Below are 22,731 nucleotides of genomic sequence, written 5' to 3'. Positions count from 1 at the left end.
TTGGCCAGGGCATCCTTCATCCAAGAGGACAGGAAATGCACAATGATGCTTAATTTACCCAAACAAAAGATGTACAATTGAGTATCATCAACATATCAAGGATACCTCACTTCATGACTTTGGATGAGCTTACTCTGGGTCTCATGTACATGTGGAACAGGAGAGGGGACAGCACTGACCCCTGTGATACCTCACATAAAGAAGATCCAGGGTGGGGTCTCTCCTCCCCTGTCACCACTGAATCAAGCAAGACAAGGACAGACACAGTTATCTTAGCAGTTCCTTGCACTTCACTCTTCTGGGCATCTGCAATTATTCCTGGGATCTGCTGGAGCTCCTCTACCAGTTTAAGAGTCAACAGCCCAAAAGACCTGTTAGGGATACACCCTAGCAGAATTTGCACGGCAGTCAGGCAGGCAAAAGATGTGAGATAAACGTTTTTGTAGCTTACACTCAGTAAAACATATACACTGTGCTAGTTAAATAGTTTATTCCAGTAAGAGTTTTAACATAGTCAAAAACAGTCCATATATCATTCACTAATTCAGTACATCCGGGGATTATTTAGTTGCAAAGTCCAGTGTCGAAAAAGAGGTCAGTAAACTTACAAATATCAGTCCAGTAATATATCTCCTCTCAGTAGAGATATGAAGAAGTCAAACCTCCTTTCTTCCTTCGATGTTCACAAACTCAGCAGTAGGGAACACGCACTTAGCAAACCATCAATCCAGCAATCGTCAGTTTCTCTTGCTCCCTCTTATGGCGGTTTCACAACCGCACCCAAAATTACATGCTTTGCAGTTTTAAAGTGACACACACTTAAACTTACTATCATAGTTTGTATATATTATTTTACCCAAACTACGTTAGGTAACCTTGTTATTCCTAACAAGACCCCTATCACTAGGACCCCTTTTGCCTTTCCATATCCTCTCCACTTCCTCCTTTAGGCCTTTGAATTTCTCCAGCTTCCCATCCTCCTCCTTCCTGAAGTTGCTGTAATTTGGCATGGCTGCATCTATCCCCACCTCTGTCTTCTTCTCTACGACCTCTTTGTCTGGTTCATTGGCAAGGACCTGCATGTCTGCCTTGATTTGGAATTCTCAGAGGATCTTAGCCCTGTTGTTCTCCACAACGTTGTGTGAAATATCACAACTGGGCTTGGGAAGGTCCAGTCCATACACTGTGCATATGTTCCTGTACAGAACATCAGCTACTTGTTGGTACCATTCAGTGCATGCTGTCCCTGCCGCAATCTTACACTCTGCCACTACGTTCTGGTCTGTCTCTGAGGCTGTATGCAATATTCAGATGTGGTCTAACCAATGTAGAATATGGAGGAACCATGATTCCCTCTTATTTTTCACACTTCATGCCTGCTGATTCAGCACAGACTCTGTGGGTTTTTCGCCTGCATCAGACAAAGAATATCAGCAACAAGCTGCTCATGTTGGCTCATGTTCAGCTTGTGATTCATGAAGAGAGAGAGATTCTTTTCACATGTGCTGCTGCCCAGGATGCTCTCTTCAATTCTAAATATGTGCCTTTGATTTTTTTCTAAACAAAAAGAAGGACTTGGATATGTCCATGTTGAATTTTATCCCCCTCCCAGAAAAAGGAATTTAGATTGGTGTTGTTAACTTATTCAATATCATAAAAGTTTTAAAGTAAAAGTTACTACTTTCCACATAAATCAGACATTCTTATGCCTCATTATATTTTCTCTCTGATTCAGATCAGGCCTCAGTAGGATAATGTAGCATTTGGGGAGAAAGATACAAGCCAAGAGACCAGTCCCAGAGGCCAAGATGGAGAAGATCTCCACAGCCACCATGGACTTCCCTTTGGTGCTCAGGTAGCTGGGGAGGAAGGTGATCCAAACACTGCAAAAGACCAGCATGCTGAAAGTAATGAACTTGGCTTCATTAAAACTGTCAGGCAATTTCCTAGCCAGAAAGGCCACGGTGAAACTGATGAGGGCCAGGAAACCCAGGTAGGCGAGGACAGCATAAAACATTGAAGCTGAGCCTTCCTGACATTCAGAAATGATCTCACCAGTCAAGGAGTGGAAGTCCAAGTTGGGAAATGGAGGGGAGGTTACTAGCCAGGTGACACAAAGAACGGCTTGGATCAGGGGACATGCTATGACAATGGAATTGGTCAGTGATTTTCCTAAGAGTTTCCTCGACTTGTTCCCTGGTTTGGTGGCCATGAAGGCCAGAACCACCATGACAGTTTTTGCCAAGACAGAGGAAACTGCAAGAGAAAAGAGAATGGCAAAGGCAGTTTGTCAGAAGAGACAGGTGAGTGTCCTGGGTCGACCAATGAAGAGGAAGGAGGAGAGGAAGCAAAGCAGGAGGGAGACCAGGAGGAGGTAGGTGAGTTCTCTGTTATTGGCCTTGACGATTGGTGTGTCACGATGTTTAAGGAAAACTGCCAGGACTCCCAAGGTGATCATGGAGAGAGAAAGAGTGAGAGAAACTAAAGCATATCCCAGGGTGTCTTGATAAGAGAGAAAGTGGAGCTTCTTGGCAATGCATTGGACCTTGTCCTTGTTGGGATACTGGTCTTCTGGGCAGGGATCACAGGAAGCTGCATCTGAAATAAAGTCACTTTACATTTGGTGGTATATAAAAAAGGGGCAAAGCATCCTTCAATATTGATTTATTCAATATTGAAGGTGATTTTTCAAGAGGCAATTAGAATTTCTGGTTTTTTCTGAAGACTTCAATTCTCATCCAAGAAGTTTAAAGAAAAACCAGAAAGTCCAGTTTCCTCTTGAAAAAGCACCTTTGGGACAAACAAGTTCTCTACTTTGGATTTTGGATTGACTCATTCTGACTATTTGCTTCTATAGGGAAGGGCAGGAAGACAAAGTTAGGTGGATCTCCCCTTTCTCCAACAGGTCTATCAACCTCCTGGGAGACTAATAGAGCTGACAGAAGATGCTCATCTTAAATAATAAAAATTAAAACTTGACCCTCAACAACCCACTCCTTCATGGGACATTTGATTGCTGGTTTTTTTGATGGGTTGCAAGAGAAGGACTAGAAAATCTAGAAAGGGAACCCATGAATTCTGCCCTGAAACTATCCTGCATTAAGTTGCTGTGGAGCAGGAATGGTGGCTAGGAGGGTAATTTAGATCCATCAACTCATTCTACTGCAAAGGATGAATATTTTGAAAAATGTCAAATCCATTAAAAAAAACTTTATAGTTCTTTCTACTGAATGGTTCACTTCATCTTGGAAGATATACACTGAAAGTGTGCTCTACCTGTCTGATTAGAAATAGTCCCTTCTGGACAAGGGGCACAGTGGTAGCAGCAAACTTCCTTGCCTTCTGGAACTCTCTTCCTCTCTCCTGCCTGGCACCTCTTGATGCCACACCTGACAAAGGGCATCTTCTAGAAGAGAAAAGAGAAATGCTATAAGTGGCCTAAGCAATTAACATGTTTCATTTATTCATTTGTACATTTCTGTTTCAATTGTCAACATGTTTACAAAGGGTCTATTGAAACCCAGGAAGTGCTATAGGGGGATTAAAGCCAGTGACACTCCACACCACTGATAGATTCTAGAGATTGGAACTGGGACTTGGCACATAAAAGAATTGAACTTGGGAATTGAACTACAGCTTTCCTAAAACAAACGGTCATGGGAACCTGATTGAATGGGAATCGTCTATGGAAACAAGTATTGGCTGCTCTAAATGCATCCTGGATTTCAAGCAGAACGTCAAATATTTTACATGCAAACCATGTTTTTCTAAACATATGTTAGCCAAATTTCTGATTCAGTGACCTGTTTTCCAGTAAGGAGGAAGTTTTGAATCCCCAGGAGAGAATGAGTCTTTTGTGGAATTTCTTGGACCTTCCAGCTCACCTTTCCTGACCAGACAATTGCATTGGAGTTGATGGTGAAATCCTGGCCTGGGGGAGCCCCAGGATCTATTTGTCCAACTTTCACAGGGACAAACGATAAATTGGGGAGGAAAACCCAGTTCAGAAGATCATAACCAGCAGATCCCAGTCCATTTTCTGAGAAGGAGATTTCATCACCAGCACTGTTGTTGAACTGGACATTCCTCAAATAGGGAAGAAGCTGAAAGAAAAGAGATCCTCAGAAATTGGAATCATTGGCTGAAAGCCCCAAAGGAGACATAATCGCTGCTCTCATTCTGAGCTGGTCACCGTCTTAGGAGATTTTCCTGAATATGGAGAACTGGGGGACAGAAGGGAAAGGGGGACAATGACATGATTACAACTTTTGAATAGATGAAGGGTATGAATAGGGTTCTAGAAGGCATTATTTTCAATCCTAAGCAAGAATGAGGAGCATGAAATAGTAGAGGAAGCTTGGAAGCAACTCCCAGTGTAGGTTGTGGGTCAATCATCAGTATCTGAGTTTAAACATGCTTGAGATAAACACATATCCGTCATCCAACAACAAATTAAAATGAAATAAAAATAATTTGTAAAGAATAATAAAAAAATAAATATAAATAAAAAAGATACACTCAAAGGGCAGACTTCATGGACCATTACGTTTTTTTCTGCTGTCCATTTTCTATGTTTCTGTCAGGGTTCCAAGTAATACACCCAGAGCAAACAAAACTCCAAGGAAGGCAATTTCCTCAAAGAACATTTTTTTTTGATATATCATATTGGCACAGGATGGTAAAAACTGACTCTGACTATTCCTGAAGTTTCAACCTAATTAAAAGTAATTTTTTTTCACTTTCCCCCAAAAATTTGTCACATGGTCCAATCATGTTACTGTCCAGTTGCTGGGTAACTTCTGTCCCCTCCTTCTGAGCACCTGAAGGAATGTTTTGTTTCAGTTACAACACCCCAATTATCTCCATTCTCCCCTCCCTGTCGCTCCCCTTCGGTGTGTCAGCATAAATGTCTCAAAATGGCCTCAGACAGGCCAGCTTCAGAGTTGACAGTTTCTTTGTTTCTAATTAAGAATGTCAGAAAACGTTTCTTTAATTCTCTCTTAATCTTTCATCTCTTACTTCTTCTCCTGCCCTAAAGTGCTTTGGATTAGAAGTCAATCCCTTCTTCTCCTTGACAGCCCCTCAGATGTTGGAAGACAGCCATCATGTCACCCCTAATCTTACTAATTTATCAAGTATTCTTGCAACGTACAAAACCATGAAAACCAAACTCCACAGTGAGGAAGCACTGAGGGGCACAGGGGGTGGGTGTAAGAGTGGAAGGACATTGAGGTGGAGAATGAAAAGAAGGAGGGGTATTTGGTGGAGTGAGCAAGGGGGCTCTGAAGCTGCCATGGCTGAGCAAAGTGGAGCTGAGCCTTCCAGCCTTATGAGCCTTCCTAAGATGCAGACCAGTTATAGAAATCTGGCCACAAGAAATTCTTTCCTCCCAAGGAATGGGTGATGGAGAAGCAACTCACTCAAATGGAAAATTGCATGGTAATAACACAAGAATCAAGGCTGGAAGGGAGAGGACGCTATAGGGTGAAGTGTTGGGTGAAGGTGAGTTAAACCCTGGAAAATGGACCAGAATTCCCAATCCTTAAAAGTGAAGGCTGGCAAGGAAAGGTGGTTATGCTGCCTTCCTGGCTAGAAAAAAAATAGAACCTAGAATGAAAGAGCAACTGGTAACTCATTTAGAAATTGTTGTGGGACCAAAATGCATGACCCAAACAAATAATCAAGGCTCACTACTTAATTTGTCGTTAAGATGCACCTTGGAGGAATTTTCTCCAGAAATAATGGGAGGTACGCCTGCAGAAAAAAGGATGAACTTATTATAGTTATGCATTTCAGAAAGGAGGAGAAAATGATATTTTAATTCATACACATGTAACAATCCAAGTAAGCATGGACTTCCAGTTTGAGCTTCTTTGGCAACAAACCGAAATCCGTAATCGTGTGTGGTTTTGATACATGCTCGCCACCGGAGCACCCTGAGCTGGCTGGATTTGGGGCTTAGCCATCCCATAGAGGTGGTGAAGAGAGGGGAGATCACCAGCAGGGTCAAGGAGAGGCACATCTCTCCTCCTCAGCTGGCCATTACTCCCTTTCCCAAAGGTGGTTGCAGTGGTGGTTAGAAATGGCCACCTCAAAAAAGAACTCGACCGTTAAAGAATGTGCAGGAGGGAGATAAGAAGCGAAAGTTTGGGTTGACCGAGTTAAACTGAAAAAGGAAGAATGTAAGGTACCCTGGAATTTGAACTATAAAAAATAACATTGTTCCCAAAGAAGACTTTGAGGCAGCGAAGGAGAGAGGGAAAGGAAAGGATTTGGCTTTTTTTCTTCCCTTCCTTATACTGACCGCTAAGAGATTTAATTAAGAAATTGACAAAAATCCACTTTGACATCAGTAGGCATTTAAGCTGAAAATAAAATGTCAAAGGGATAATAAAGACTTTTGGATACTCAAAAAACTTTAAAAGGAGGAAAGGAGAGAAAAGGAAAGAATAAAAGGATAGGATCTGGAAAAATGGAGGAGATTGCCTGGAACTAAAAGGAACTTATAGTGAAACCTTAACAAGATTCCTAAAAGATACATTCTAAGTGAAACTTTGTAACAAAATAATAGAACCCCAGAAAGAGAAAGTGGAAAAAAGAAGCAAGAAGAAACATTTGGATTATTTGGATTACTTGGTGATTTTTTTATTTTTGGCTATTGGATTTAAATGACTAAAAATCATAGATAGATAGATAGATAGATAGATAGATAGATAGATAGATAGATATAGATAGATATATAGATATAGATATAGATAGATATATAGATATATAGATATATATAGATATATGTAGGTATAGGTATAGGTATAGGTATAGGTATAGGTATAGGTAAACCAGCCTGACCAAAACCAACCCTGATGATGCTAACAAAATCAGACTCGAAATCACCAACATCCTCTGCACTAGCAAACCACCCAAAAGCAACTTATCCAAAGAAGAACAAACTGCACTACTTAACCTGAAAGAAGACACCAGCATAATAATCCTACCAGCAGACAAGGGCAACGCGACAGTGGTTATGAACACATCTGACTACCAAACCAAGCTAACCAACCTACTCCAAGACCCCACATACAAACCCCTAAAGACAGACCCCACCAGCTACCTAGAAAAAACTACCAAATCCAAAATAAAAGCCTCCCCCATCAGTGAAGAAATCCAGCAACGAATCATACCCAGAGAGAAATCATCCAGATGTCCCAAGCTTTATGGTCTCCCCAAGATACACAAAGAAGGAACCCCACTCAGACCCATAGTCAGCTCCATAGGCTCACCTCTACAAAACCTGGCCAAATTACTCGCCAAACAACTACAACCCTATGCAGAATCCATCAACTCACACGTAAGAAACTCATTCCAGTTCATCGAGATCATAAAGAAACAAAACATACAACCCAGCGACCTACTAGTAAGCTTCGATGTCATATCCCTCTTCACCCAAGTGCCAATAAAAGAAGCCTTGACAGCCATCCAACACAAATACAACCCCCCCAAGCACATCCTAGATCTGACCAACCACTGCCTATCCAATACATACTTCACCTACAATGGACAAAAATACAAACAAATAGAAGGAGCACCCATGGGATCACCCCTCTCACCTGTCATCGCAAACCTCTACATGGAACACTTTGAAACACAAGCTCTAGAAAAATACGACCACAAACCCAAACTCTGGCTCAGATACATAGATGACACCTTCATAATCTGGCCACATGGGAAAGAAAAACTGAACAACTTCCTCACACACCTCAACAGCCTACACCCCAAAATACAATTCACCATGGAAACAGAAGCCAACAATCAACTCCCCTTCCTAGATGTCTTGGTATACAAAAAATCCAATGGCTCCCTAGGACACACCATCTACCAGAAGAAAACACATACAAACCGCTATCTACATGCACTCTCACACCACCACCCAGCACAGATCAATTCCGTAGCTGAGACACTCATCTCCAGAACAAAATGCTTAGCTGATGAACAACACCAAAAAGCCGAACTACACACTCTCACCAATGTACTAACAGCCAATGGATTCCAAAGAAGGAAGATTACCCACCTAATCCAAAAAGAAACCCCAACCAAAATCCAAGACAGAGAACAAGAAAACGGCAAAGCCCTCCTCCCATATATAAAAGGCACCACAGAAAAAATCAGCAAGATCCTCCAGAAACACAACATTAAAACCCCAAAGACAAAATCAAATTAGAAAACCAAACAGCCTCCACCTTCAAGTACCTGGGAACTACTCTTGGGGAAGAAGGCCTATTACAAACTGAGGTGGCAGCCAGGATCAATGCAGCGTGGGGCAAATGGAAGTCCGTCACGGGTGTCCTCTGTGACAAGAAGATGCCGATGCGCCTGAAGGCGAAAATCTATAACTCTGTGGTGCGCCCCGTGGCCATATACGGCGCAGAGTGCTGGCCGACGACCAAAGAAGTCGAAAGCAGACTCCAAGATAATGGAGATACGAATGCTCCGATGGTCGGTAGGCCTCACCCTACTCGATCGCGTCAGGAACGAAGAAGTGCGTAGACGGTTCAACGTCGTGCCCATCCCCACAGTCATGAGGCAGTCCCGGCTACGATGGTTCGGCCACGTGAGCCACGCCAAGGAAGAATCCATCATCAAATCTGTAATGAAGGTGACTGTCGGAGGAGCGAGACCGCGTGGTAGACCTAAACAACGCTGGATGGACACGATCAAGGCCGATCTAGAGATCGCGAAGGCAGACCCGACACGCGTGGCAGACAGAGAGGTGTGGAAGCAGTACTCAAGGACATTAGCGGACCTCGCCCGAGCGCGAGACAAACGCTGAAGAAAAAGAAGAAGAAGAAGAAGAAGAAGAAGAAAACCAAGGAGTATACGAAATCCCCTGCGAAATCCCCTGCACTGCCTGCCCCGCCACATACATTGGACAAACGAACAGAAGAATAAGTGCACGTATTGAAGAACATAAGAACTCAATCAAAAAAGAAGAAATGACCTCCTCCCTGGTCCAACACCTCAAAACCACAGAACATGAGATTGACTTTAAAAATACCAGAACCATCGCCAAAACCGAACACTTCAACAGCAGAATAATCAGAGAAGCCATAGAGATAGAAAAACGCCCACACAGCATGAACAAACGAGATGACACCTCCTGCCTTCCAGCCATTTGGAAACCCGCCCTCATGAACAGACGAGTACCTGAAGATTGACACCAGACCCACACTCATGAGAGCCACACAAGATGCCACCACCACACTTCCATGTAGAAAACAGACTCACACCCACTCAGAAGATGACACATGACCACAAACCAGAAGCCACACTGCAGCTGCATTACTACCCACTACAAACCCCTCCGAGCCATACACAAAGCAAACTGACACCCACTATGAAGATGCAGCACGACCACGAACTCGAACCCAAACAGCAAGATCACAGCTCACCAACTCAAATCCCTCAGCAACTAAGACTAACCAGAGCACAACCAAGCCCCCACCTGAACAGAACACGCCTCCAGCCAATCAGAACATGGCCAACCCCCCAACCAATCAGAACATGGCCAACCCCCCAACCAATCAGAACACAGCCAAACCCCCTACCAATGAGAACACACCCCCAGCCAATCAGAACACAGCCAAGCCCCCACCCAATCAAGTCCCACCCCCACTAGCAGTTAAAAGGAAGAAGCAGCTGCAATCTCACATCAGTCTGAGAAGCAAGAGCTGAAGACAGAAGCCTGAAGATGATGAATGAGACTTCATCGAAACGTTGCCTAGATACTTCGAATCTTACGCGGGAGAAAACCCGAACAACCAAAGATCCACACACACACACACACACACACACACACATATATATATATGTTGTGATTGGAAGGTCCAATCCTGTTAGGAACTTTGAATCTGATGACTGTTAGATCGTGGATTGACGTCAGAACCAGGGAACGTTACTCCCTTTAGTTTGATTTGATTGTGAAATGACTGTTGAATTTCAAAAGGGAATCTTAACAGTTTTGCTTGCAGTTTTGAATGAGAACGTTACTCCCTGTAGTTTGATTTGATCGTGAAATGACTGTTTGAATTTCATTTCATATAAATTTTATTGAATTTACAATTAAAAAAATAACATAACAACATTACATAAGAAACAGGGAGAGAAAAAGAAGAAAGAAAGAAGAGAAAGAGAGAGGAAAAAACGCTCGGTCTTGCGACCGAAAAAGGAGAAGAAGAAGTATAAAAGAGAGAGAAAAAAAAACAAAAAAACAAAAACAAAGAGACGGAAGAAAAAAGAAAATACGTTAAAACCAGACAAATATTCTTTTTGACAGTCTACAAGATCCAATTCTCCTACCTTACTTTAAATATACACATCTTATCGCTATTTATGGATATTTATGCTTATTTATGCTCATTGAACAGTTTATCTCTGATATAACCAATTATACCATGCATTCCAATTATTATCAAATGCTGAAGACTCTTTATTTTTAAGAGCTATGGTTAAATTGTCCATTTCTGCGCAGTCACATATTTTCTGAATGACCAATTGATCTGTAGGTAAACAGGATGATTTCCAGCACTGGGCAAATGCTAATCTGGCCGCAGTTAGAATATGAATTATTATGTATTTCGTCTTTTTAGGAAAATGTTTATCAGAGATCCCTAGTAGGAAGAACTCTGGTTTGTATTCAATTTGATCTTTGGTTATCTCCTCCAGCCATTTTCTAATTTTTTGCCAGTATTTCTGGGCTTCTTTACAGGTCCACCACATATGAAAGTAGGTTCCTCTATGTTTTTACATTTCCAACATTTTGGACTAGAGTTTGGGTTCATTTTCGCTAACCTCAAGGGGATAAGTGCCATCTATATAACATTTTATACATATTTTCTTTGTACGCCGCAGATTTCGAAATCTTAATGATTCTATTCCAGATCTTTTCCCATTCTGTTAATGTAATGCTTCTTCCAATATTCCTACTCCACATTATCATGTTCCCTTTCACTATCTCTTGCTCTAATTCTACCTCCAATAAATATTTATAAAATTTAGAAATATTCTTTTTATTTGATCCTAATAAGATTTTATCTAAGTGTTGTAATTTGCTATAAATTCCAAACTCTTTGATATCTTGTTTGTATCTACTATGGATTTGTATATATAACCACTGATCAATTTTAAATCCCTGTTCCTGTAAGTCCTGTCGAGTTCTTAGTTTCCTAAAGGATCTAATAAATCTTTATATTTAGTCATTTTTGTTATATCCAAATTGTTGGGATGAACCATTGCCTCCATTGTTGAAAGCCAAATCGAATTTTTAAATAATGTTTTTTACATATTTTTTCCAATTAGTTAATAGTGAATCTCTAATAAGATGTCTATGAAAGTACGCCTGTTTAGTTTTCCCCACATCCCATAGAAATGCGTGCCATCCTCTCTGAAGGTCGTGCCCTTCCAAGGCTAGAGTTCTTTTATTCCGTAAATTGACCCAGTCTTTTAACCATAGTAAGTTGGCTGCCCAATAATATAATTCCCAGTTTGGAAGCGCTAGCCCACCTCTACTTTTTGCATCTTGTAGGGCCTTAATATTGATTCTAGCTTTTTTCCCTTGCCAAATAAATTTAAGAGTTACCTTATTTATATCATCAAAAAAATTTTTTGGTAATTTTATTGGGATTGTCTGGAATAAGTAAAGGAGTTTTGGTAAAATGTTCATTTTGATTGTGGCAATCCTGCCCAGTAAAGAAAGCTGCAACTTATTCCAGGATTCTAGATCTTTCTTAATTTGCTGTAACAGTTTATCATAATTATTCTCTTTGAGTGATTTACTATGTGGTGTTAACCATATGCCTAAATATTTGACCTTTTTTGTTGCCTGTATCCCCATGGTTTTTTCTAATTCTTTCCTCTGATTCTCTGTTAGATTTTTAGTCAGTAATTTCGTCTTATTTCTGTTGATCTTTAGTCCTGCTACTGAACCATATTGTTCTAGTTCTTTTATTAGATTATGTCCTTTCTCCATGGGATCCTCTAGGAAGAAAACCATATCATCTGCAAACGCCTGTAATTTATATTCCTCTGCCTTGACCCTAACCCCTTGAATTTCAGGATTTTGTCTTATCCGCGTTAACAATGATTCTAAAGCAAATATAAATAAGAGGGGTGAGAGAGGGCAACCCTGTCTAACGCCCTTTTCAATGCTTAGTGGGCCTGTTTGTTCACCATTAATTAGTATATTGGCTTGTTGGGTATTGTAAATTGTTGTGATAATATTCTCGAATTTAGTGCCCAGATTCATGTTATAGATTTTTTGTATTAAGAAGTGCCAATGTAAGTTATCGAATGCTTTCTCCGCATCTAGAAACAAGAGTGTAAATTGTTTCTCTGGATGAGCTTCATAATATTCTAAGACGTCAATAACGGTTCTTAAATTGTTTTTAATTTGGCGGAATGGAAGGAAACCATTTTGGTCTTCATGAATGTATAAATTTAAAACTTGTTTTACTCTATTCGCAATAATTGAGGTAAATAATTTATAATCGGCATTTAAAAGTGAGATTGGTCTATAATTGTTGATATATCTGGCATCCACATCCTCCTTCGGAATTAACGCAATCAACGCCTCCCTCCATGAGTCTGGCATTTTGGCAGCCGAAAGTACTTCGTTAAACACTTCCAGCATCAGAGGCCCTACTAAATCTAATGTGGCTTTATATAATTCTACTGGAATCCCATCTGGACCAGGGGATTTATTATTACATTGATTTTCCATTGCAGATTTTAACTCAGACCATGTAATATCCTTATTTAGTAATTCTTTGTCTCCTTCCCTATTGTTTTATCATTCGTATTCTCCAGATAAGTTCTTATTTTATCCTCATTGATTTCTTCTTTTTATATAATCTTTGGAAATAGTTTAATATAATATCCTTTTTTCTTCTCAATCTCATGTTGTGGGATGCCTTTCTCATCTATTAATTGGTGTATCAATCTCTTTTCTTTTTCTTTTTAAGTTTATAAGATAGCCATCTTCTTGGTTTATTGGCGTGTTCAAAATAATTTTGTTTGGACCTTCTCAAGCTAACTTCTATTTTATCTTGTTCAATTAAATTCAGCTTATGTTTGGCTAGTATTAACTGATTTTGTAGTCCTTGGGTCTTAGGGGTTTTTTGTAATTGTGTTTCTAAGTCTTGGATTTGTTGTTGTAACGCGTTTTGTTGGGCATAAATTCTCTTGTTTCTCATAGCATTATAGGAAATTGTTGTGCCTCTTATAATTGCTTTCATAGTATCCCAAATGTTCTGTTTTGAAGTTGTTTCATTATTATTATCTTTTAGAAAATAATTTAGCTCCTCTTTCAGTTTATTAATATACTCTTCTTCGTTTACAATTTGGTTATTTAGTGTCCATCTTTTTTTATTCGTCTCCTATCCCTCCAAATTAGCTGTATTGGGTTATGATCAGCCCATTCATTCGGTAGAATTTTGATTTCTTTTATTTCATTAGCCAAGTCCAAATCCATCCAAGCCATATCTATTCTGGTCCAAGTCTTATGTGGGTTAGAATAATATGTAAATTGTTTTCCTTCAAGATTCTGTTCCCTCCATAGATCTTTTAAATTTAACTCTCTCAACATTTCCTTACATGCTGCAGAGAGTTCCCTTTTCCCCTTCTTGTTTTTCCCCATATTACTATGGTCTTTCTGGTAGTCTGCAATGGAGTTAAAATCGCCAATCAAGCAAATGTTTCTTTTTTCAAAGCCTACTATTTTTTGGTGAAGGTGTTTAAAAAATTTCCCCTGGTCATCATTTGGGGCATAGATTGCTACAAGTAAAAATGTGATGTGATTTATCCAAACTTGTATAACCAGAGTTCTTCCTTCGGGATCCGACCAGATTAGTTCTGCCTTTACATCTTGTTTTACATAAATTGCAATTCCTTTTTTCTTGTGTTGGTCGGCGGTGCTGTAAAAGTTTACCTAATTTTGGACAAATTAGATGTCTTTCGTCATTCTTCAAATATGTGTCTCTTGAAGACATATTATATCTGCGTTATGTTGAATAAGTTTTGAGAATATCCTTTTTCTTTTTAATAATGAATTTAATCCGTTTATATTGATGGAGAGCAACTTCTTCCCCTCCACCATTTATCTACTTCTGCTTAGATTTTTGCCTAGTAATGATTCGGTTCTCTTGTTGTTGTTGTTGTTGTGGGATTTGCTCTTCTCTCCCATGTTGTGGATTATCACTTCTTGAAATTGGAGAAAGTCGTTCCTTTTGGGTTCTGTGATAATATCGGACCTCCTGTGGTCTTGTTTTAGGTTCTTCTTTGGTGGGTTGACTATTCTTATCTGTGAGCTGTTGATGAAAAACTTGGGCCTGTTCTATCGATTCTATTTTGATTTTCCTCTCTTTCCATGTAATTAACATCCCTTCCGGGATTAACCATTTAAAATGGATTCCTTCTTTATTTAAATCATTAGCTAAAAATTTATAATCTTGTCTTATCATCCTCACTCTCTTTGGAATTTGTTTTAAAATCCTAATTTCTCTGCCCTTATATGATATTGTTTCCTCCCTAGACATTTTCAAAATTAAATCCCTCAGACATCTCCTAGAGAAGCGGATATGAATTTCTCTTGGACAGTTGTTACGCCTGGCGTAGCTTGTGCTAACCCTATATACCTCATCAAACTCTTTAATTAGATCATCTTTTTCCTTTCCTAGCCATTCAGCCAATATTTCTGCCATCAGATGTTCCAATTCTTCATTTTTGGCTTCCGCCACATTCTGGAATCTTAAATACGCCATTGCTTTGTCCATCTCGAGGTGGATCAGAGAGTCTTCCGTTTCTCTAAGTACATTTTTAAATTCCTCATCCATCCTTTCAAAGTTAGACTCCATGCGTGTTGTTCTACTCTCTATTTCTTTTATTTTCACTTCGTTTCTCTCCATGACCTGCTGTAGAGACCCTATCTTACCCTCCACCTTCGCTATATCCGCTTTCATTTCAGCCTTCATTTTCCCCATCTCATCTTTCAATTCGCTTATATCTGCTCTAGTTTCCTTGTGATTATTAATCATCATTTCTTGCATTTTAGATATAGCTTCCTGCAAGGCTAATATGGAAGTTTGTATATTAATATTGGGGACATTGGGCTGCTTTTCCCCTATTAAAGACTCCTCGATAGTTTTTTGAGATGTTGGTGGGGTGGCTGTCAACGTAGTCGATAGGGTCGGGATAGCCTTCTTTCCTGTTTTTAAGGCCATAGTTGTTGTGGATGTCATCTCTCTAAGTATTTGTTTTTGTTGATGCACAATATTAAATATATTATCCCAAATCACCATTCAGTATTTGGGTTCTGTACTTTTCTGGTGTCAGGAGCGATCCCCCAGGGATACATGAACCCCGGAGAGGTTCGTGTCAACGTGGAGATCCTCGAGCTGCAGAGGGGGGAAGGCAACTCCCCAACAGTGAAGAGGGAAGCTCCCGAGCTCGGCGCTAAAGAGTAAGCTGTCATTTTATGGCGGCTTCCAATCCGGTCTGCCACTTGAGTGAATAAGCAAAGCAGTGACAGCCTGCGAGATCCAGTAACAGGAACAGAGAAACGGTTTATATCTTGGATTCTTTGAAGTCTGAAGGGAGTAGAATGACAGAAGAATGATAGCATAAATTCTTCTCTCCTGGTTGTGATAAGCACCTCTTGGAAGTCGGGCGGAGAGCGGCCAGAAAAGCAATTGGGGAAGCTTTGGGGAAAGAGAGAGATTGCTAAAACCTGGAGATTGGAGATCCGGAACTGGTCTGAGCACAACATGACTATTACATCTACTTAATATTGGGGAGAAGATAGATTGAGCATTATATTGGACTTTGGAAGATTTGTATGTGGATTTAAAAGTTGGAAAGCAAAGAAAGAAGCAGCAGCAAGAGGAAGAAGCCAGAGGCGAACAGAACGCTGGGAAAGACGGTTTTGGGACTGCAGATTAGTCAGCACTTTTCACCATTTGCTGATTGGAAGGCTGAAAAGAAACCTCTAGCTGGAAGATGGAACTTTAGCTCACCCAATTTGCTCTCTTTATTACGTGGTACTACTTAAGTTTACTAAGTTGGCACTATTTTCTCTTTAAGATGACTTCCTTGTGGTTGTTTGTTTGTTGATTTTCTGAAGCTGTGGTAATCTCTCTTCTACCCCTTCTCTTATTATCTTGCCCCTTGCCTCCCTATTGTATCTCCTAAACACTTTACATAATTTTACTTACTGGGGGGGGGAAGAGGAGGATACACTATTATCAAAGAGTTAAGAGTTTACTGTTGTAAGTATTAATAGTAAAAAGGGATAAACTTTGTTGATATAATCTATTTATAAATTATTTAGACTACTTACGACATTTAAGATTAATTCCTTAAAGTGTTAATTGATGTACTATTGTTGACCAATTTTCTTATTACATTGACTAGAATATTGTTGCAGATCTCTATTTATGATATAGGGGAAAAGACTGTGGAGTGAGATATAAAATTGAAATACGTGAATAGTCTTTCAAGTACTGTTTGAATTTCAAAAGGGAATCCTAACAGTTTTGCTTGCAGTTTTGAATGAGAATGTTACAAGGGAGGACATTTGATTTGCAGGACCGGCCTGAACCTTCAACCTCCTCGGCTTCTCAATCAGGTTAACAGCCGGGAACGGTTGTTAATGAGGAACTTATGGAGTCTTCAGGTGAAAGTAATAATTTAGATAATCACTGGGTGGATGTCAGAAGAAACCAATGGGAGCACAGGAGGAGGGCAGATCAGTAATTAGCTGCTGCTCTATAAAAAGAAGAGGAATGACTCTGCACTCTTGTCGGGAACAAATTGTTTGCAAAGAGAACCGAAGACTTTGGCTTGGAGGATTTAAACCTGAAATATCTTGTTGGGACTTGGATTTATTGGGACTGTTAACTTGGACTATCTTGTGGAGGCTGGCTGCGGCTGTTATCAGTGAAGATTCCTGGTTGCTGCCTTTATTTGCGAGGACTGCTGCTTTCAGCCTTATCTGTTTATTTTTGGAAGGTGGGACATAACATTATTGTTCCCGACCCAAAACAAACCATCTTTCAGGTAAGATGGACTTATAAATCAACTCCGGTGTGTGATCGGAGAAGAGGAAATATGTTTGCAGCGTATTTGTGAGATCAGAAAAAAAAAATTTGTTGCCTGACAGAGTCCGGGAAATCTGCCAAAAAATTGATTAATTTCCATTTAGCCTGATAAGAGTCCGGGAAGTCTGCCAAAAGACGGGACATCTGTGTTAATTTATTCCTTTGAATTCGGTGTTGTGTACGTTTGAATATTTTGAGCTTTGAAACTTCGTCTGCTCATCTGAGTTTATAGGTAAGACATTACATTTTTTGCTTTCAAGCCTGAAAAACTATCATCAAACCAAGATGGATACAAAAAAGCTGCAGAATTTGATCGAGCAGCAACAGTTACAGATAAATCAGCTCCTGCAAAGCAATGTGACGCTTCAGAATCAGGTAACACAATTGCTGAATTATGTTTCCAGCTTACCAAGCCCTGCTGCTGTTCCCCCTGCCCCTCCTGTGAGGAAAAGCCCAGTATCCATGCCGGAGAAATTTTCTGGGCAAATGGACATGTTTCCGGCATTTCTGGGGCAGTGTCAATTATTTATGTCCTTGAGGCCTGAAGACTTTCCAAATGATCGGGCCAGGACGGGATTCATTCTCAGCCTTTTGTCTGGGCAGGCTGCCAAATGGGCTACTCCCTTATTAGTACAGGATAGCCCATTATTAGACAATTTCCAGGGATTTCTACAACAAATAAGGGTAATGTTTGAGAACCCGATTAAATCACAAACTGTGGATAGACGGTTACGGGACATTACTCAGGGGAAACGTTCCCTTCAGGAATACGTTGCAGAATTTCGGGTGCTGTGTTTGGACTCCAACTGGAATGAACCGGCTCATATGGCTGCATTCCAGGAAGGCCTGTCTGATGCCATCAAAGATGAGCTGGTCCATGCAGAGAGGGCTTTAACTTTGGATGCATTGATAGTTCAGTGCTTACGAATTGAAGCTCGTTTGCAGCAACGTGGACGCAAACGGCTCAGTATGGAACCATCTTCGTTTTTTCATGCACAACCCACGCCGAGAGTTTTCCAACCCATAGATATGACAGAGGAGCCGTTGGAGTTGGGAGCACTCCGCCCTCGCTTAACAGAGCAGGAACGTTCGAGACGGTTCCAGGAAGGCTTGTGCCTTTATTGCGGGGGTCTGGGACATTTTGTTAATTCCTGCAATCGGAGAGGGAACCGCAGACCCGTACCTGAAACCACTCTTGGCTCGTCAGGAAAACAGCGTAGACCTGATCTTAAGGAGGCCTTAGATCTGGTACGTTTCACATCTAGGCCCCGCACTGAACCTGTTACAGATACTACAGTGGTTGGAATTTATGATTCACGATGGAAAAAGGGACGATTCCAGTACTTTGTGGGAAGAGTAGAAAATGAAACGGAGATCCGTCATTGGCAGGATGTGACCAAGGTACATGCCCCAGACCTTGTTCGAAGATATCATGCAGAATTCCCTTCAAAACCACATCCTGAACGTAAGACTCGGGGGACGGGCCCTGAGGTGGGGGATAGTGTTGTGATTGGAAGGTCCAATCCTGTTAGGAACTTTGAATCTGATGACTGTTAGATCGTGGATTGACGTCAGAACCAGGGAACGTTACTCCCTTTAGTTTGATTTGATTGTGAAATGACTGTTGAATTTCAAAAGGGAATCTTAACAGTTTTGCTTGCAGTTTTGAATGAGAACGTTACTCCCTGTAGTTTGATTTGATCGTGAAATGACTGTTTGAATTTCAAAAGGGAATCCTAACAGTTTTGCTTGCAGTTTTGAATGAGAATGTTACAAGGGAGGACATTTGATTTGCAGGACCGGCCTGAACCTTCAACCTCCTCGGCTTCTCAATCAGGTTAACAGCCGGGAATGGTTGTTAATGAGGAACTTATGGAGTCTTCAGGTGAAAGTAATAATTTAGATAATCACTGGGTGGATGTCAGAAGAAACCAACGGGAGCACAGGAGGAGGGCAGATCAGTAATTAGCTGCTGCTCTATAAAAGGAAGAGGAATGACTCTGCACTCTTGTCGGGAACAAATTGTTTGCAAAGAGAACCGAAGACTTTGGCTTGGAGGATTTAAACCTGAAATATCTTGTTGGGACTTGGATTTATTGGGACTGTTAACTTGGACTATCTTGTGGAGGCTGGCTGCGGCTGTTATCAGTGAAGATTCCTGGTTGCTGCCTTTATTTGCGAGGACTGCTGCTTTCAGCCTTATCTGTTTATTTTTGGAAGGTGGGACATAACATATCTATCTATCTATCTATCTATCTATCTATCTATCTATCTATCTATCTATCTATGTATATGTTTGTTTTCTGAGGTTTTTGTAGGTATTTGTATGTGTATCCTTGGTTATTCGGGAGAAAAACCCATACATACATACATACATACATACATACATACATACATACATATATGGATCTTTGGTCGTTCGGGTGAGAAGCAAGAGCCGAAGACAGAAGCCTGAAGATGATGAATGAGACTTCATCGAAACGTTGCCTAGATACTTCGAATCTTATGCGGGAGAAAACCCGAACAACCAAAGATCCACATACAAATACCCGTGAGAACCTCAGAAACCTGAGGAAAACACACACACATGTTTTCTTAAGTTTTCACGGGTACTTACATGTATGGCATTCAGCTTTGTTCGGGTATTTTCCCACATCATGGGAGTTGTGCATTTAAAGTTGTAGCAACGTTTTGGCTGAATCTCATCTGCCATCATCAGGCTTCATACAGAAGCCTGATGATGGCAGATGACATTCTTCCAAAACGTTGCTACAACTTTAAAAGCACAACTACATCGATGTAGGAAAATACCTGAGCATATATACATACATAGCACCTAAGCCGTGCCCACAGAACCAGTTGTTAAAAAATTTGAATCCCATTCCTGGCAGAATGGGCTTCATATGGGTCAATGCCCACATGTTGCTCCTAATAAATCTTTTGGATCCTTTTGAACCTTGGCTCGAGGCTCATGATTTAATTAGGGCATTCTTTGGAACCCTTACACTGGTTTTATGTAGATTTGATGCAGGGATATGATGCCAAAAAGATATTTAACTCAAGAAATTGACATGGGGAGCTTCCTCTCTAAAGATCTGTGGCCTGAATAAGATCTGTCTTGGCTTGAACTGTCCTGACCCAAACTTGTTCCAAGAGAGCAAACACAAGACAAAGGCAGCAGCACAACCTTTTACTGGTTCAGCTAAGAATTCTATTTCTTCACAGATAAAAGGCTGCTTCCAACTAATCAGCTCCAACAAGAAAGAGCCTTGCCAAATTTTTACAAGGCTGCCAGAAAACAACAGATAAGAAATAGTTTTCGGTACAACAGTCTTAAAATGCCAGCTGTAATGCCCATGAGACTGAGTTTCAAAAAGTCTTTGCTTCCTACAAAGAATGTTCTCTGCACAGCTGCCTTTTATCTTCTTGAATGAGGGGCCATTACCTTGCAGCCTTACTCCCGAGTCACTCGTGCTGTTGTAACGGCTCTTTCCTGTGAGCAACCCTGCATTCACGCATGTGCTTGGCACAGGCTCCTCGGGAACCTCCTCATTGCTGCTGCCCGCCCCCACAATCTCTGAAGGCAGCAGTCCACTCCCTAATTGTCCTGGCCCCTCATCCGAGTCCCCGATCTCCTCAGTGGATAACCGCAACATCAACTCAGAAGGCAGAAAGAGTCCATTGACTTCATTTTTGAGGGCAAGGTATAGTTTTGCCAAAGTCAAAGGAAGTAGAGTAAGGCAAAGCTAAGTTTGAGGATCCCGTGTCAATTGCCTCATAAGCCCCCCCTTTTTCCCAGGCCTGTCCTCCCTTTGGCCCCTCATGCCCAATCATAATCTAAAGAGAAGTTTTTGGCAGTTCTTGGAATGCAGCTGCACTTTTCTCTCTGGCCGGTTGTCCTTCAGATGTTTTCTCCAGCTTGCCCAAAGTACATCAGACGTGCTCCATTCCCCTTCCCAAAAAGCTTCCCTCCACTCCAGCATCTATGGCAGGCTGGCACTGAAGTAAGACAAAAGAAGTGAGGTGGCAGATCTGACACCCAGAGATTACCTGCCAGGACTGGACATTTGAGATCTTCTCTTCAAGTCTCAACATGGCTGGTCGCCCTCTGGATCCATTCATTGCATGTAATGCATGTGCCAGAGCATAAATGGCATTGTAGCTATTGTAGCTTTCTCCAGTCATGCTTGTTTCAAACCAGTAGGATGGCAGATTCTGTACATTCTCCTTTCCTGTACATGTTTTTTTTCCCTTTGGAGGGGTCTTTCCACGCTTGTGGATGTTGCAGTCAAAGACCAATTCCCACCACAGTGGGAGAAAGACATCTTCTTGTGGGTTCAAAGGGTCTAAAGACAGGAGAAAACGGCTGAATTCTGAGACATCCCTAGTGTGGTGCCTAAAATTCAAAGCCCCATGGAAGGGCTTTATCATTTTCAATAGATATTGAGATTTCAGCACATTAAGTTTCCAATTGGATGTAAAGATCCAAACTTTCAGAAATGATGCTTTTCTAAGTATGCCATAAGCATACACAACTGTCTGTACATTTACAATAGTATTAGAGTCTCCAAATAGAATAATCACTTCCCCTTTAGACCAAGTGTTGAAAATATGTTCTAATTTGGAACCTGAAGTAGCAGAAAAATTAGATTTCATCACTTCAGCAAAAGCCAGGCAGATCTCCTTCTCCTTGAGCATTGGCACCAGAGATGAGGTGAAAAGTTCTCCATCATCATTTTCAGGGGCCACCAGCCCAACCCAGTTCCACTGGAAATACAGGAGCAGCTGGATTAAGCCCACATACTGAGAAGATTCCTTGGGATTGATCCGGAAGAAGGAAGGATAAACTCTTCTCTCTCCCTGAGAAAACCCAAAGCCAACACCAAGCTGGAGAAAATGAAAATCCTCTTTTAGAGACAAAGTGTTGACTTGCAAAGCTTCCCTGACCTGTTTCCAAGTTTCCATAGGTCAGGGGATGGGCCTTGCAGCTGCACCAAAGAATTCACATCTCAGTCAAAACAGGACACAGCCTTGCCAGCCAAAGTCAAGGCCATCTCCACGGTGACCCACGATGGCTGGAGGGAGTGACTTATACGACCCGCAAAATTGCTTTGTTGGATAATGTGACTGGTAACACACTTTGGGGGGAGGGGAAAGAGGTCACAGCCAAGGCACAAATTGAGTGAAGTGAGAGCTGGCTTCCCATAGGTAGAGCCAACATGGCACTCCTAATAAACCACTCGATTTTTCTTTCTAAATGGCTTGAGACTGCTAATTTTATGATGGAATTGGTCAGAACCCTGACACAATGTACACTTGAATGGTGACTTTAAGAGCCCCCATTGTGTGATTTCTTGCCCCACCAGTCAGATTTACTCTTTGTGAGTGGAAAGCTTCATCTTTCTTCCTTCTAAGGAAGAGACATTGGTTACCTATTTTGCCTGGCTGTGACAGATCTTAAGTCAAAGGAACAAACATCCACATAGAGAATAAACTCCACTGACAGGTGAACAAAGATGATAAACTTCTATGAATGTCAGGAACTAATTCCTCTTTCAGAATTATATCAATATTTCTTTGTGGTTATATA

General features: G+C 41.0%; 1 protein-coding gene and 1 pseudogene across 1 annotated transcript in view; both read right to left on the bottom strand.

Moving 5' to 3' along the window:
* Nucleotides 1-437: 437 nt before the first annotated feature.
* LOC148128353 (vomeronasal type-2 receptor 26-like) lies at nt 438-2,614 on the bottom strand (annotated as a pseudogene).
* Nucleotides 2,615-21,478: 18,864 nt separating this feature from the next.
* The window catches only part of LOC148128352 (extracellular calcium-sensing receptor-like), a 32,269-nt gene continuing 31,016 nt past the window's right edge, over nt 21,479-22,731 (bottom strand). The window contains exons 6-7 of the mRNA XM_087935640.1: nt 21,801-22,001; nt 21,479-21,487 (exon numbers count right to left, since the gene is read on the bottom strand). Coding sequence (XP_087791766.1) covers nt 21,479-21,487; nt 21,801-22,001 — 210 coding nt within the window. The remainder of the gene's footprint in view (nt 21,488-21,800; nt 22,002-22,731) is intronic.

The sequence above is a fragment of the Pseudonaja textilis genome, chromosome 1, assembly GCF_049901715.1.
Source record: "Pseudonaja textilis isolate UNSWEBS1 chromosome 1, rPseTex1.2, whole genome shotgun sequence".
In the NCBI taxonomy this organism is placed as follows: Eukaryota; Metazoa; Chordata; class Lepidosauria; order Squamata; family Elapidae; genus Pseudonaja; species Pseudonaja textilis.
This window is presented reverse-complemented; position numbering and strand designations above follow the sequence as displayed.